Source organism: Boleophthalmus pectinirostris, unplaced genomic scaffold (genome assembly GCF_026225935.1).
Source record: "Boleophthalmus pectinirostris isolate CB_2022bp ecotype Guang Dong unplaced genomic scaffold, ASM2622593v1 HiC_scaffold_20, whole genome shotgun sequence".
In the NCBI taxonomy this organism is placed as follows: Eukaryota; Metazoa; Chordata; class Actinopteri; order Gobiiformes; family Gobiidae; genus Boleophthalmus; species Boleophthalmus pectinirostris.
The window spans coordinates 9,637,446-9,654,117 of NW_026571153.1; the positions used below are offsets into that span (position 1 = coordinate 9,637,446).

A 16,672-nucleotide genomic window follows, 5' to 3' on the forward strand; every position below is an offset into this window, starting at 1 on the left:
GTCAACCACCACGGCTCTGCTCTGTTTCTTATCCACCACCACTATGTCTGGTTGGTTCGCCATCACCATTCTGTCAGTCTGTATCTGGAAGTCCCACAGGATCTTGGCTCGGTCATTCTCCACAACCTTTGGAGGTGTTTCCCACCTTGATCCTGGGGTTTCCAGCCCATACTCTGCACAGATGTTTCTGTACACTATGGTTTTATATATATATATATACAGTCTTAATGTGTCCTCACTGCTCTATGCAGTTTTTATATCATATCATATTTGTGTGTGGTGTTTTTGTTAGTTATGTGTGCTCGAGTTTCCTCCTCAGTTGTTCCCCTCCCTCCCATTATTAAATGTTTAATGTCAGATGGTATGTGTTCAAACCAGCGCTAGGGACAAAGGAAAGTAACACAAACAAGATGTGATGTAAGTCAAGTCAAGCTTTTTGTTAAGTAGATGTAAGTAAGTACAATAACAAAAAAGGGGTTTTACGTAAGATAACAAGTGCAATCAGAGATAGCAACCTGGTCCACCATGAGGTGTTATGTGTGTACCAACTTGTGTGATAATTGGGTGAATATTTTAGGCAGATGGTTCAGAAATTGCCGAAATTGCCTATCCTTTATAATGGCGGGACCGTTCAATTGACCCGTGTAACCTCAAATGACCTTAGTCACCAAACATTTTTGCGGCGTCGGGCACGGGGGCTTGACCCACGTACCAAATTTGGTGACAATCGGTCCATAAATGTAATAATGTAATGTGAATTATTGTAGGTGGACGACACACAGAGACGCACACACACACCCACACATACACAGGGTGAATACAAAAGTCGTTAAGCAAAAGATGTTCATTTTGTCTTCTTATATACTTTAACTTCTTGGGTTCTTTTTAAAGACAATGCAGTAAAGTGTATTTACCTTGTTGACATGTTTCGGCTGCTAGCTGCAAGCCATCTTCAGAACTGTCACCGGTGTAGGTGACGTGTCGTATATCAGCTGTTGTTACTTCCTGTAGGCGTGGTCGGCCTGATGGACCTGGCAGGTCGCTCAGACTGACCACGCCTCCCGTCGCCCGGTGGTCTCTGGAGGAGTGTCCCAGGTGTGTGAAAGGAGGAACGCGCCGTCATCACGGTTAATGCTGTCCGTGCCTTGTTTTCTGATTTCAATGGCCTCCTTGATCCAGCGTTTGAACTTGTTGTTTTCCGATCCAATGACCCGAGCCCCGTCCCAATCCAGAATGTGGTTGTTCCACCACATTGTTGAACGTGTGCAATGCGCCGCTAATGGGGCTAACCGGTATTTTTAGCTTTTCCCAAATCTTGTAGGAAGAAGGGCAATAACGTCTTTCCCCTTGATAAAATTCACCAAACATTCTCTTTGTTCCGGCTTTAAATCCTCGATCTTGGGAATCGAAGACACAGAATGTCTGTCTTCGTCTACATCCATCTCGACCGCTTTGTTTACTGTTGTGCTGTACCACAAAAGGGACCCAGACAGTCGCTTAAGTTTGACGTCATGGCTTCACAGCTCTTCGGTGATTGGCCAGTGCACAGTCTACAACTTCTGGGGTTCTTGCAAACAGTCTAGTGTATTCTGATTCCTGACCTAGTCACAAGAGAGAAATTAAATTGAGCGGAGGCACTAGGTGGCAGTGTTGCTCATACTTGTTTTGAGTAATATCTAAAACTGTCAGAGATGTGGTCACAATGTCTGTATCCTCTCTCTTCCATTTCAAGCTACATTTGCCCTTTCCAATTGATACTTTGCAGTGACATTATGCTGGAGGTGTTGTACGTGTATTTCTATTGCTGTAATGTTCAGCAGTTACCATGAAGGCACAAAGCACACATTAGCAAACACAGATAAGATAATTATCTCTCTGGTTTTATCATACCTCATTGCAAAATAACACAAAAAAATAACAAAAAATATATATATTTTTGGAGTTTTTTATTTTAATACACAGAATAAAACTAGAGCTAATCTAAATTCAACTAAAGTGTCTTAATAGTGTTTTTACGTGTTAATAAATAAACAATATATTCAGGGGTGTAGCACAAAATTCTGAATTTAAGAACAACAATCGTGGCCCGGATTATGATCTCTACATGAAAAATACACATTACAGACTGTGTTTCCCTGGGTAAACAACAAAATTTACCCCTTCAGTTCAACGCTCCTGCAGATATTTAAGCTCTATGCCATCGTAACAATTGAAAACAATCCTACAAGCAAATATCTTGAAGGCTGTGCGCATTAAAAGTCGATCAGATGACAGAATTTGATTTCTTGATGCGTTTCTTGGACAGTTCCTCCTTCCTCCTCTTGTTGCTGTAGCTGACTCTGTGAAGTCTGTACGTTTTTCTCGCCTGAATTCTCTCCTTCTCCATCACCTCTGTGTCATCCAAGATCTCCAGCCCTGGGATTTGACTGATCACATATAATCTACGGAACACACAAACACAAGACTAATAATCGTCTCTCTTCGATATGGTGCGTGAGAAATTGGAGATGGGAAAAACTGTAGAACACGTTTTGCATACAACATAATAATTAGTTACCCACAAAGCAATTGGAAAGCATTTCATTAGCTGAGCAAATAATCAGCAACAAACATAATGGAAGAGAATATTATGACAAATGTACACAGATAGGCTCACCTTCTGTGGCTTTGTTTGAGGGTTTGAAAAGCAGAGAGAACAGAACAGCAGAGAACTAGTGAGCTCCGATAAAGCTGCCATGTCACTGTAGTTTTAAAAGACAATAAGTATATGGGTCCAAATCAGAACATGTAATATTTAATCAGGATTAACATTAACGTTCTTTAAGGAGCATCTGTGCACAGCAAAAACTGGAGAGTTAAAATTTCAGGGTAAGAGTTGTTTTTAACGCAAAAAGTATTATTTTAACTATTTGAAAGTTAAATGGAGGTTCAAATTGGCGTTATTTGCCAGAGTTGATATGGTTGAAGTTTATTCAGCTTCCCCTAGTGTTAATTCAGATTTCTCTAGTGTTAATTCAACTTGTCCTAGCATTATGATTTGAAATGTAATTCTTGAATGTATAATTTTGTTTTCTTCTTGTAAAATACACAAATGTAAATAGATTTTTTCCCCTAATTGTATTATATATCACACCCCATACAGAATATATCCTAAAAACTTTTTGCTTTTCTGTAACATGTACTACTGTACTACTTGTAATACTGTATTTAGCCACATGAGGGCGATGGGATATAACACAAACAGTACAATGATAAAAACAGGCACACATACAGCTCTTCCTCACCTGTAGTCTTTGTACTGAGTCAGACTTCCTCCGTTGAAATAACTCGGGGCAGCCTCATTGTTCATCATACTCAATATTCTACATTTAAATTAAAAAAAAAAAAAAAAAAAGATGATGAAAATTGTGAAGAAAAGTACATACACTGGATTTTATTTGCATATTTTGCCCTGGCACGTTTATATATATATACATGTTTTATAATTTTTTACAGTTATCGTGATAATTTTGATAGTATTATGTTTTTTTTTCCACTGTGTATTGTTATTTATACATCTGTCTTGAGTATCTATAGTATCCAAGTAATATTCCTCATGGATCAATAGAGTTGTTGTTTCTTACTTGATGTTTGGGAACTTCTTCCTGACCTCCTCCACAAACACGGGCAGGTTGTTGATCTTGTTCTTGTTGATGCACAGGGTGGTGAGCGTGTCCATGTAGGGGAACTTGACGTGGGACGTGTAGCTGTTGCAGTCCAGGATCAGAGTGCTGAGCTTCTCCAGGCGACCCAGGAGAGCCGGGTTCCAATAGAGACTCAGTGAAGGACAACGCTTTCATACACTTTTACACGTTCAGTTTGATCTTCAGACTTCAGAGAGATGTTATTGCTTTAAAATTTCATTTCATGCCATCTGCGTAGAACACAGGGCTCAAATTTTTTTATTCCGGTGAGCTACCTTTACAAAAAGAAAACGCCAAGGAGCTACTAATTTTAGCGGTCACATAAACCTATAAAACCAAACTTTTATCCATTTATTGTGCACAAAATTAGACACCAAATTTATACTTTTGCAATGGCAGTTCATTAAATTTGAGTCATTCAGCATAATATTTATCATTCAAAAATTCTTTGGGAAGTTACTTGGAATGGGGTGGAGTCCTGATTTAGTGCTGGTTTTAGACTTGGTTCAGTCCTGGTTTAGACCTGGTTTAGACCTGGTTTAGTCCTGGTTTAGTCCTGGTTTAGTCCTGATTTAGTCCTGGTTTTAGACCTGGTTTAGTCCTGGTTTAGTCACGGTTTTAGACCTGGTTTAGTCCTGGTTTTAGACCTGGTTTAGTCCTGGTTTTAGTCCTGATTTAGTCCTGGTTTAGACCTGGTTTACTCCTGGTTTAGTCCTGGTTTAGACCTGATTTAGTCCTGGTTTTAGTCCTGGTTTAGTCCTGGTTTTACTCCTGGTTTAGCCCAAAATGTGAAAACAGGAAAATACCGCCATGTAATCCATTTATTTCAACAAAGTAACTGTAATCCAATTACCACTCATTGAAACAGTAACTGTAACTGAATACAGTTACTCATAATTTCTACTCTGATTACGTAACGCCGGTAAAAGTAATCCGTTACTCCCCAACACTGAGAACATTCCAGGCAACGCAATCATATCGACATGGAGACAAGCAGGTAGGGCACACCCCACCAGGAATGTTACACAGTACTTCTTTATGCTCACAAAATAAATAATCTATAAACATACTATATAATGTAAACTACCGGTCAAAAGTTTTAGAACACCTTAATTTTTCCAGTTATTTATTGCAATTCAAGTCCAGTGAAGAGCTTGAAATGGTACAAAGGTAAGAACTGAACATCTAGAGGTTAAGAAAAAGATAAAAGTTACAAAACATAAGTCCAAGCTCCGCCAAAACTACTTCAGGAAAAAAGAAGAAGATGGTAAAGCTTGAAAACATGGAGTGTCCAGCACAGTCTCCAGACTTAAACCCCATCGAGCTGGTTTGGGGATGAACTGGACAGAAGAGTGAAGCGACCTACAAGTGCCACACATTTATGGGAACTTCTGCAACAGACTTGGGAAGAACTTTTTGAAGAATATTTGATTTCTGTTGTAAAAAGAACAAACCACGAGTGTGTTCAGCTGTTACATCTGCCAAAGGTGACACTTTCATGAATCAAAAGTTTAGAATATGTTTTGGTCTATAAATTGATTCCATGATTTATTTTTCAACTCAAAGTACTTATTTGTTCTATGCTTTAATTCAGAGAGGAATGACACAATAAACAGTAAAAAAGTGGAAAATGTGTGGTGTTTCTAAAACTTTTGACCGGTAGTGTATATAGAATACTTCAAAATATAAAATAGTAAATGATAATCACAGTTTTGTTTAGATGATTCCTTGCAAAATTCAACCTGTTTTGATTTGTTTTACCACATTTGACTAGAGAAATTCAAAAACAGAATAGATAATTTGTCAGGCGTGTACTTAAGTGTAGTAGTGGTGAATTATAAAGGATACTCCTGGAGCAGGTTGTAGCTTAAGTCCAAGACCTCGAGAGTCTCGGTCTGCACGAGGATGGGGTCATAGGGGATCTCTGTGAGGCTCTGATAGGCAAAAGAAAGCCACTGGTAACTGGGCTGAGCCTGCGGCACCGAGCTGCTCTGCTCCATGTCTGACATCGGTCACTCCTCCAGCCCTCCTCCTGGTCAGATGATTATGGCATGACCCAATTCTGTTAAAAATACAGTCAAAATATTATTAAATAGTAACAATAACCAAAATACAGTGATATTGTATCGTCAAAGTTCTCACAATAATATCGTGGACCATCACAATATATCGAATTACAAGTCTCTTTGCTTATTAAGAGTTATGGTGCAGCAATAGCTCAAAAAAACTGTGGGAACTACATAGACCATGATCCTTTGCTCCATTTCAGTGTAGTCTACATTAAGAAATAACAGTTCTAAGCACTTTTAATTCTTAGTTGTTTGGACTAAGTCTTGTCAGAGGAAAAAGTTGAATATTAGCCTCCACAAAATATCGCAATAAATATCGTACAGGGAGATTTGGATATCGTTACACCCCAATTATAAAAACTTAATAACACTTTATATTTTTGGTCCGGTGACGAGCAACTTAAAGATGCACTATGTAACTTCTAGTGGAGAGTAGAAAAGTTAATTGCTTGTCTCCATGGAGATGTTATTGCTTTGTTTAGAATGTTCCACAGAACGGCATTAATTAAACAATAATCTATCACAAATCTGAAAATGTGACGCCTCCAGGTCATAGTTAAGGGTCATATCTGTGGAAAAGCGGGTCTGTGACGGTAAGAATTCCTGTTTTTGCATTTTTTAAGCAATAAATACAAGCGTGATTGAATAAATGATAGATAAATAAATCTAAAGCAATACTGTGGAACATTTCAAAGCAACTATACTTCAGTGACGACAAGCAGGTGGTGGATCTCAACCAGAAATGTTGCATAACTGTGTAAAAGTAGCAGTGCTGTATGAGTAGTGGATATAAGTTATATTATAGCACGAATATTAGTTATAAATACTGCAGTCTATTAAAAAAGCAACAAAACCAACCAAAACATAATACTTTACTTATATACTTACTTAAATTTCATCAAAAACGTCAATTTGTACTTCAAATATCTAACATTTTAACATAAAAACAAGAAACAAAATACTTCAAGTAACACATTTAATGAAAGAAAATGATAAACTGTACAAATATTGAAAACAGTGCTGTGACATTGGCAGCTGGACATCAAATATAAAGACAACTGAAAAATTATTTGCTATTTTTACACAACATTGATTCTAATTTGCTTCAATAATGCCCCATTTTATGTTACAACTTAGATTTTAAAAAAAGTTAACGCAAACATTATATTTCTGATCAGGGTCTGAGCTGTTGATCCAAATTCTTGCGTGACTTACCGAGAGGAGGAGAAGCTGCATGTCTCTCTGCAGAACACAGCGAGTGCGTACAGAGGAAATAAAAAGCCCTCTTTCATACTTGCTGTAGATCACATGATGGGGATAATCACATTGCTACGTAACCCTGTGGATCTCCTGGCCCACATTTGAACAACTGCTCTGCCCTGAACAAGGCCAGGACAAGAAGCAACAGGAAATCTATTTAACTCGACTTTGTGGGAGAAATAAACTTGTTAATAAGCTCATGGAAAACATTACAGAGGGACAGTGGTCTGGTCCAGTTACTGCTCAGTCCCATCGATATCAGACGGACATTTTAGACTTTTTACACACAACTGATTTGGATTTGATGAAGAATCTGTAAAACAAAACTGTAATTGTAGCCTGTTGATCTGATATTTATATTTAACCATTGTCCCACTTTTTTTTTGAGATTCAGACTGATTTCGAAGTGATTAAAAATGAACTGTTGTCATAAAAATTAACAATTCAAAACAATATGAATGGTCCTCAAAACGGAGCAAAGTGAAACCCATAAAAAGTTTGCGCTCTTTTAGAAATGAATAATGGTTTGTGTTTTATAAGCATCGAACTGTCCCTCATCTAAGGCTCGCTGTGGCTCTTATATTTACTCAATTTCTTGTGACTGTTAAAATTAGTAGTTCTCTGGTATTTTTGTTTTATAAAAGTAGCTCACCGTATCATTATATCATGTAATATATGTAGAAAACTTAAAAATATAAATTAGTAAATTATCTCAATTGACAGTTTTGTTTTTTGTTTTGTTTGTGTGTAAGAAAGCAAAGTTAAAAACCGCGAAAAGCTTGCCCTTTTTTAAAAACAAAGCAGCAATACAATATCAACAGACCAATCCCCAAACTTTTCACACAACTTTTCGCAAGTACCACCTAATTTAAGAAAAAAACTGTTTTCCGAGTACCGTCAGATCTAAACTGGTTCTATAACAGGAGTATTCCAGGTCTAAATGGGTTTGTAGTCAGGCAACTACCCATAAAAGAACAAAAGTGGATAAATTAAAGCAAATATTACTTAAAGGTCCCATATCATCAAAAATAGACCTGGGGTTGTGTTATGTTTAAATAATCCTTTTATTTTTAGCAGAGGTGAGGACATGAGTCACTATTTTTAGAACTTGAGACTTAACTTGATAAAATAGACTAAGACTTGGACTCAACTTGGACTTGAAGGTCAATGACTTGGGACTTAACTGGGACTTGAGGCCTGTGACTTGAGAAACACTGATAAATCTGAATTCTTTCTGTTCATTCGTAATGATTCACACTAAGATCTTGTCAAGACATTTAAAAAGGAAAAATGAACATTTCTACATCTCTTACATATTCTATAAAAACTCACATATAGATATACTATGATTTTTTTTAAGTACAATTTATCTTAAAATTCATATACATCGCAAAAACCAAAGCTATACTTGGCACTTTGGTTTAAAGACCTGAAATAACTTGAAGCTCAAAGCAGACAACTTGGACTTGACTTGGACTTATGGACCAGTGACTCGAGACTTGACTTGGACTTGCCCGTCTTTGACTTGTGACTTGACTCGGACTTGAGGTCAAAGACTTGTGACTTACTTGAGACTTGCAAAACAACGACTCGGTCCCACCTCTGATTATTAGTCTTCGTTAACAGCTACCTTTTATCTTTAATTCGAGATGGGCAATTCCAGGGATGATTAATGATTCTGCGAAGGTGTATGGAGTTTAAAAACACAGTGGAGCACTTCCTGTATTGCCACATGAAATTGCAAGGTGGAGCAGTGTGTTTTCTGTTTGAAAGTAGAAGAACTCAACTTAAATATGCAGGATTTGTGAGTTAAACGTGTGTGAATGAAACAAAACACAACTCCAGGTCTATTTCTGATGAGGAAACAACACTTAAAAACCTCATTGTATGATCATTATTACACAGACATTGAAAAAAATATATTTACAGGAGTGGTAATTCATTCATCTGTAAAAGAAAATAGCGAAGTCCAACGTATATCAAACTCATCCACACCCCCACAGTCCTTACGGTCCTTCTCCTCTGTACCTCGTGCTGCTGTCGTTGATATTATATTATGTCGGTGTCTTTACAGAGCAGATGTAGCGGTGGTTTCTGCTCGTCTTGCAGTCCCTGATTTGCCACTTGGCTCGTTTCCACACGAGAACACACTTTTTCTCACTCTTCCTCTTGGATCTGGGAGGCGTTTTCCTCCAGTTGGTGTAGCTCACGGGCTCCCCGCCGCTCCACTCCCAGCGGCCCCTCCCCTCTCTGTCGTTCAGACCTGTCGCACAATCACATAAAACATTATAGAGCTGCACAATATCGATAGCTACGGTTTTTACTGCATATTATATTATTATTATTATATAGGGGTGTAACAATATCCAAATCTCTCAGTGCGCTATATGCTACTTTTCCTCTTAAAATGCCTTGACAAGACTTAATCCAAAGAACTAAGACTTAAAAGTGCTCAGAACTGTTATTTCTTCTTGTAGTCTGCACTGAAATGGAGCAAAGGATCATGGTCTATGTAGTTCTCTCTGTTTTTTTTAGCTATTGCTGCACCATAACTCTTAATTTAAGCAAAGAGACTTGTAATTCAATATATTGTGATGGTCCATGATATTATTGTGAGATTCTGAAGATACGATATCACGATATTTCGGTTATTGTTACATACCTATTATTATATATTATTGCAATGTTTTAATTTGCTTTTTGCCACTAATCTATTTAATTTAGATTAGACTGAACAGGGCTAAAGCTGTGATAAACTATTATAAATTCCTGTCATATGAAGAACTTTGTGTTGTTGCAGTGTGATTAGAGCTTGGCAAAAAAATCTATTAAAATGATTAATCAAATTTGAAGTTCCAGTCGATTTGTTTGGAAGAAAATACAATTTAATTTTCCCACTTTCTTGCATTGGAAATTGCACTGAAAATGCAAGAAAGGAACTGACTGCTTTAAAATCAGTGACAAGGTTAATTTAAATGCTGCAATAGTTTGTTTTATCTCATAAAATATGGGTTAGATATGATCACTGATATATAATCTTAATAGTTTTGACCATTTTCTGTAGTTTGCAGAACATTTTAAATGGAGAGTGGGGAAAAAAAAAAATCGTAAATCAAAATTTTGTAGAAAAAAATCAACAATTTTATTTTCAAGCAAGCCCAGCCCTGAATCTGATATATTTTAAATTTTACAAAATCCATTTGACTTAATAATATTGTTTTGAGTTTTTATTTTGTTGCCATGTTAAATAGTGTGTTAGAAAAATATTGCAATATAGATATTTTTGTAATATATGTGCAGTTGCATAATATGATATCAATGGAAAGTGTAATGTCCTACCGATCCAAAATGGTTTGCGTCCACTGAAATCCCACAGCCAGTCCATGTCTGCTTTGGAGAGCACACTTGCGAGTGTCCCTTTATGTCTAAAAATAAAATCATTGTAAATGTTTAAATGACAGAAGTGCAATGCAGAATGAACAGACCACTGTATTTAGTCGCACCTCTCTTTGCAGGCTCTGTTCGCCGCGGACCATGTGGCTCTCTGCTCCGAGTGCAGGTAACAGTGTCCACCATGAAACGTCCAGCCGCGGGCGCACTTCTGAGCACTCACCATCTGACACAAACAAAACAAGGTCATTTGTTTATTGAAGGGTTTAAAGAGAAAAACTTTTTATGTTACAGGTGCTCAGTGTAGAGTTGACGAGTAATAACTCCATGGAAACAAGCATGTGGTGTACACTTCATCAGGAAATTTACATACTGAATATCTGAGTTTAAGTCAGTATATCTAAAATCTGTTGCAGCGTATGGAACTTCGAGTAAATACCGTTTCTGAAGGAGCCCAGGGTTTCCATGACACTCCGTTGCAGTGATAGAGCTGCCCTGTGCTTTGGTTAAAGTGCAGGAGTCCCATCAGCTCAGGCACACAGACTTTAGGAACGGAGCTTTCAGATTCACTCTGGAGGCAAAAAATTATAAAACTCTATACAGTAATTTACTGTAAATATAAGTCGAAAGGTTTGTAATAAAATGTGGCAAAGTTAAAGGTCCTACATTACTCAAAATGTACTCCTGTGAGCTTTTAGCCAAGACATAATGTTGTTACCTCCTCAAAAACATACGCCGAGTTGTGTTTCATTCACCCATGTTTGAGTAATCCTGCATTATTAAGATGTGTACATCTCTAAAACTTTCAGTGAAGGTGTATAAGGTTTGAAGTGTTTTCTGTCTGAGAAAAGAACTCAGACAGTATTTGTGTGCAAATGAAAATAAAAAGCACAACTCCAGGTATGTTTTTGATGAGGAAACAACATTGTAACTCGGGGTGTGCCCTGCTATGTGTCTGATGATACGATACGATACGTATCGTGCTATGCATGTCACGATACGATATATCCCGATATATCCCAATACTAAAACAAAGGACAGTATATTGTGATTTATCAATAATTACTTCTAATAATAAAGTCATGTACACCTTCACAAACACAAAATTGTATTGCATTAATTAATTCATTTATTTTTAAAACGTGAGAGCAGTAAACAGTAAATTACCCTCTGGATTTTTTGTGAAAAATATGATTTAAAAAAATTTATTCAGACACATTTTGAATCAATTCAAGATTTGTGCAATGTAGTATCATGATATATCACTGAATCGATTTGTTCTTACACCCCTAATTGTAACATAGATTTTAGAAAGTATTGTTTAAAGAAATATGAATCACTGTGAAGTTATACCACAAAACGGTATATGGTATAATAATGTGTACTCACTTGACTCTTGACCAGTTTGACTACACTGCTGCTCTTCTTAGATTTCTTGGTCAGAGCCTGCTGCTGGGCCCCTTGATTGATCACCTGAATACTGGCCTTCCTGCCTTTTCTCGACGGGGCGGACTCGTCTTCTACGTTCATCGTCATTACCCCGTGATACTGAAAAACAACAATAACTTTGGACTGAGTTTGTAATATTTTTGTGACTTATTATATGATTATGATATAAGTGACTGTACTGTGTAAATTGTATCAGTTCCATTGTGAAAAACTGAAGATGGCGCGACCTGGAATAACAAAATAACAATGTATTATAAAAGATTATAAACAATTGTTACAAAATGGATCTTTACTGTTTAATGCATATGGTTTCCTTACAGATTTGGGATTGCCCGTCATTCTGATTTTCTTTTTGTGCTGAATAGACTGAGGTTTCCTGAGGCTGTCCCCGCGAGTCCAGACAACAGACTCTGGGTCCAGGGGGAGTTTCTCCACCGTGATGGTCCCGTGTTCAGGATAAGGCCTGGACTCCACCTCTTTACCTCCTAAAACAGGGGTCAGGGGCTGTTTTCCAGCACATCCTATTTAAACACAATCAAATGTAAAATAAATGATAAGGAATTTATAATTTTATGTTTTCTTACACTACAAAAAAGCTTGGCCAAAATTTAAGATATAAACACTATCTATTCTATCAGAAAACGACTTAAAATTGTGAAATTCTCTGTCCAAGCAGCAAGATCATTTTACTTGACAAGTTATCTTCAGTGTTAGTCCTGGTTTAGACCTGGTTTAGTCCTGGTTTAGACCTGGTTTAGTCCTGGTTTAGACCTGGTTTAGACCTGGTTTAGTCCTGGTTCAGCTCTGGTTTAGTCCTAGTTTAGCGCTCCGGGTTCAGTCCTTTGTTCAAGTCCTTGTTTAGTCCTGGTTCAGATCTAGTTTAGACCTGGTTTAGACCTGGTTCAGTCCTGGTTTAGACCTGGTTTAGTCCTGGTTCAGTCCTCGTTCAGACATGGTTTAGTCCTGGTTCAGCCCTGGGTTAGACCTGGTTTGGACCTGGTTCAGTCCTGGTTCAGTCCTGGTTTAGACCTGGTTTAATCCTGGTTCAGTTCTGGTTTCAAGCTGGTTCATTCCTGGTTCAGCTCTGGTTTAGTCCTGGTTTAGACCTGGTTTAGTCTTGGTTCAGTCCTGCTTCAGTCTTGCTTCAGTTCTGGTTCAGCTCTGGTTTGGTTCAAGTTTAGTCCTGGTTCAGTCCTTTTTCAGTGGTTCATAACACATTACAGTTTTAGAGTAACTTGCCCAACAGTGGTTATCTTAAAATAAACCACCTCTAGACTACAATTAAGCCCTGTCTGGTCTAGTAAACCGATAATAAATCTGAAAACAAGATGAATAGTCTGATGTAAATTGGTAAATCTTGGCCAGATCAGAGAAATTTGCAGTGTACCTCTTCCTGAGTCTCTGATGGTGACCTGGGCTTTGTTGATTCTGCCGATGACACAGGCCTCTGGGGTCACGAGCTGCACCTCAAACACCTCGTCCGCCTCTTCAAGATGATCCTGGATTATTTTTATCTGCCAGGTCCTCTTTGAAACTCCTGCAAATTATAATCCCTTTGATTTATTGAGTCATTTCAGAATTCCAGACCCATTATTGTCCTCCTCTTATTTGATTTGGTGCCCTTATTAGACTGAAATCAAATTTGTTGAAGGGAACATGTTATGTAAAATGAACTTTTACTCAATATTGTTTGATTTATTCGTTCACGTCTGAGTAATCTTGCATTGTCCTACATTTGAGGCTTGAGTGCTCAGATGGGTCAGAAACGTTAAGCAATTTTTGTAAGTTAATTCTAAAAACAAACAGCAATCTGCACACGGCCTGTCAGGTGCTATGTCAGAGGAAGCAAACTGGCTACAACATTCACAATTACATCGTAATATCTCAAAGTCAGTCGGTATGTTTTTCTCCCAAAAAAAACTGGCATAGATACAGATCCGGATGTGTGTGTGCTTGGAACAAAACTAAAACTGGTCCATGAAGTGAAGTATCTGGGAGTCACATTGGACCCACGACTATCGTACAAACAACATGTCAAAAGAACAGTGCATAAAATCAAATATAATTTATCTAATATTCGTCATAAAAGAAATAATCTAACAATCTCGGCAGTTATTTAACTTAATCATTGCATTTATAAAGCACCTTTCAAGATACCCAAAGTGCTTTTGTCAGAGTTCTGCCTTCTTGTTTATATTTTCCCCAGTCCAGCTCCATTTCCCAGTCTGTTCCGGTCCTCCTTTTGCTGCCTCCCTCCTTTTCCTGCAGCTGACTCTCATTCACTAATCAGCCCAGGGTAACCTATATATACTTCTCCTGCTCATTCAGTCTTTGCCTGATTGTTGACTTGTCAAGACACACATTCAACTTTTCCCTGAACCTCTGTATCTCTGTACCCTGTTGTTTGCATTTAGTGCAATTCTGATTTATTCCTTGTTGGTCATACTTGCTTCTGTGGAGTATTTCCCAATTTTTGGATGATATTTTCATTCACGTTTGATAATCATATATTCCTCTGTTGTTGTCAATCTGATTTATTAAATATAATATAAACATATTTATCATTACCTACATAAAGTCCACAAATGATCACTATTGCAGGATACTTGAGAAATACACATTTCTAAATTGGGACAACACAATAAAAGATGCAGATTTAATTTTGGTATACAAAGTTTTTAATAATCTTGCTCCAAATCCTCAGAAAGAGTTTGTGAAAAGAAACTCAAATCACACAAGAGCAGCTCTAGAGGTGGCTGCTCTGTGCTGTTTAGGAAAAGTGCTTTTGAACAGACTCTTTTGGTTATCGAGCAGGTCAAACATGAAATACAGAGCAGCTCATGTACGAGAACTTTCAACACTGCAGCTAAAGCTTTAAAACAGTGGCTGTTCAATGGTCAAATATGTCACCATGTTTAACCAAATTACATTTGTTTTTATATTGAGGGGTTGTTGGTTTAACTCTTAAACTCATGACTTCAAACTTCATATGAACTGTTTGAAATGAATTATATGTATATTGAGTGTACAGTGGGTGTGTTGTATGTATAGTGCATGTGCTGATTTTATGTACTTTTGTGTGATTGTTGTACTTTTTTCAGGCCTGTAGAAGATTTTACATCCACCTGTCGGGACTGAAGATGGAAATTAGCCACGCTGCTATAATCTTTACATATTTACATTTTAAATGATCATTAATATGCGCTGTCCCTTTACATATAAATAAATAACAATAAGACTTCTTCAAAAAAGTTCGCATAATTGAAAATCTGCTGCCTGTTACATTGAAAGTCAGTCAGTGGTCAGTTTGTCTCATTTTTGTTAAGACATTTTACATCAAGCATCACACTGTATGTCATCTTTAAGTGTGTTTGATACATACCAGGATCAAACTGAATTAAGGACGAAGGGTTTATAATGAAATCTTTCCCAGTGGTGGTCGTCACATCCTTCACCTTTAATCAAGAGAAGTGTCATTAAAACCACACAAATAACTCCACTGTATTTACATAGTTGTCACTGTTATCCACCTTGACAGTGACGTAGGAAGACTCTGCTAGGTTCCCCTTTCGTACAATGTCCAGAGAGACTGCCCCCTGCTGCTCACAGACTGAAACGCGCTCCTCTGAGAGCTCCAGTCGGGCCCAGCTCAGTTGAAGTCTGTAACACAAAGCAGATCCTACAGTCATACACATTATAATGACATTATTAGAGGTAGGTCAGGCTTTGGGCCTTACGTGTGAGAGGGCCCAGTGTTCCCCAGAGGATCAGACACACTAAACTCCAGGCTGTCTGACAGAGACTCCATGTCCGGGTTTATGATGTACACAATACTCCTTTTGTTCAGCTCCGTCTGGGCAAAGCGTGGAGGTAAAAACCCCCCTGATAAGAGAGAAAACACAAAAAATACAAGTTTATGTTGAATTTAACTCAAATAAAAGATCTTTGTTACAGTCCCAGGCCTCCAGTTCTGACTTGTTTTGTGTATTTTAATTCTTTTTGCTGGCTGTCCTGATTCCTGCTGTGGAAGCCCTTGTCCGTGATTGGTGGGGCTCGTCTACGCCCACCTCACCTGCAGCCACCACCCTCTATTTAAAGAAATTGCCAGCACCTGTTTGGAGCTGCTGGACTTTGTGACCAGTCTGCCATTTTGTATGTTATTCTGTGTCGCTTTAGTGTCAGTCGCTCGTTTTTGTACTAGTATGTGTCTGATTTTGTTTGTGTTTAGTTTGGTTCTGTTTTGTGCTTTTTTTTATTTTGTCACTTGATTCTGTTTGTGGGTTTATGTGGTTTTACTTTAGGGCACTTGTGTTTTAGTTTTGTTGTGTGTCCCTTAGTTTAATCACTCGTTTTTGTATAGACCTGCTTGAGACGGTTTTTGGCACAAAACTCGTATGTTAATCCTGTTTTGTTTCTTAGTTTATTTTCTCATTTTCTGTACATATTTTACCCTTTTTACATTCCTGTTAATTAAACATTACTTAATTTATTCCATTCTCCACGCTGTTTTTTTTGTTTTTTTTTGTTACTTCCCTAACCCCAGTGAGCTGGGTCGTAACATTCTTAAAGGTGATATATTATGTGAAATCAGTGTTTATGATTTTTAACCATGTCATAATGCTGTTCCAGAGAAATTAACTTACTCACAGTGGTATTTTGATTCATGCATACATGTTTGATTAATCCTGTATTTTCCTGCATATGGGGCTTGAGGCTGATTTGTTATTGCAATTATTACAAAAATTAACTCATAGGGTTAAAAAAATTTACATATCCTCTTTCTGAAATATAAAACTTAACTAGAAATCTGGTGCTTTCTAC

The 16,672-nt window shown here is 37.6% G+C and overlaps 2 protein-coding genes across 2 annotated transcripts in view; both read right to left on the bottom strand.

The window, feature by feature from the left end:
- Positions 1–2,051: 2,051 nt before the first annotated feature.
- On the bottom strand, positions 2,052–5,692 carry LOC110170720 (leucine-rich repeat-containing protein 72). The gene is made up of 4 exons (XM_020936412.2): positions 5,532–5,692; positions 3,624–3,815; positions 3,285–3,362; positions 2,052–2,441 (listed from the first exon to the last, which is right to left on the bottom strand). The coding sequence occupies exons 1-4, from the start codon at positions 5,690–5,692 to the stop codon at positions 2,264–2,266; spliced, it is 609 nt and encodes a 202-aa protein (XP_020792071.1). The 3' UTR covers positions 2,052–2,263.
- Positions 5,693–6,720: 1,028 nt separating this feature from the next.
- frem1a (Fras1 related extracellular matrix 1a) overlaps positions 6,721–16,672 on the bottom strand; it is a 41,167-nt gene continuing 31,215 nt past the window's right edge. Inside the window, exons 28-38 of the mRNA XM_020936447.2 lie at positions 15,589–15,733; positions 15,382–15,511; positions 15,234–15,306; positions 13,239–13,388; positions 12,170–12,372; positions 12,031–12,078; positions 11,792–11,950; positions 10,842–10,973; positions 10,516–10,628; positions 10,352–10,437; positions 6,721–9,275 (exon numbers count right to left, since the gene is read on the bottom strand). Of these exons, the coding sequence (XP_020792106.2) occupies positions 9,067–9,275; positions 10,352–10,437; positions 10,516–10,628; positions 10,842–10,973; positions 11,792–11,950; positions 12,031–12,078; positions 12,170–12,372; positions 13,239–13,388; positions 15,234–15,306; positions 15,382–15,511; positions 15,589–15,733 (1,448 nt within the window). The 3' untranslated portion in view covers positions 6,721–9,066. The remainder of the gene's footprint in view (positions 9,276–10,351; positions 10,438–10,515; positions 10,629–10,841; positions 10,974–11,791; positions 11,951–12,030; positions 12,079–12,169; positions 12,373–13,238; positions 13,389–15,233; positions 15,307–15,381; positions 15,512–15,588; positions 15,734–16,672) is intronic.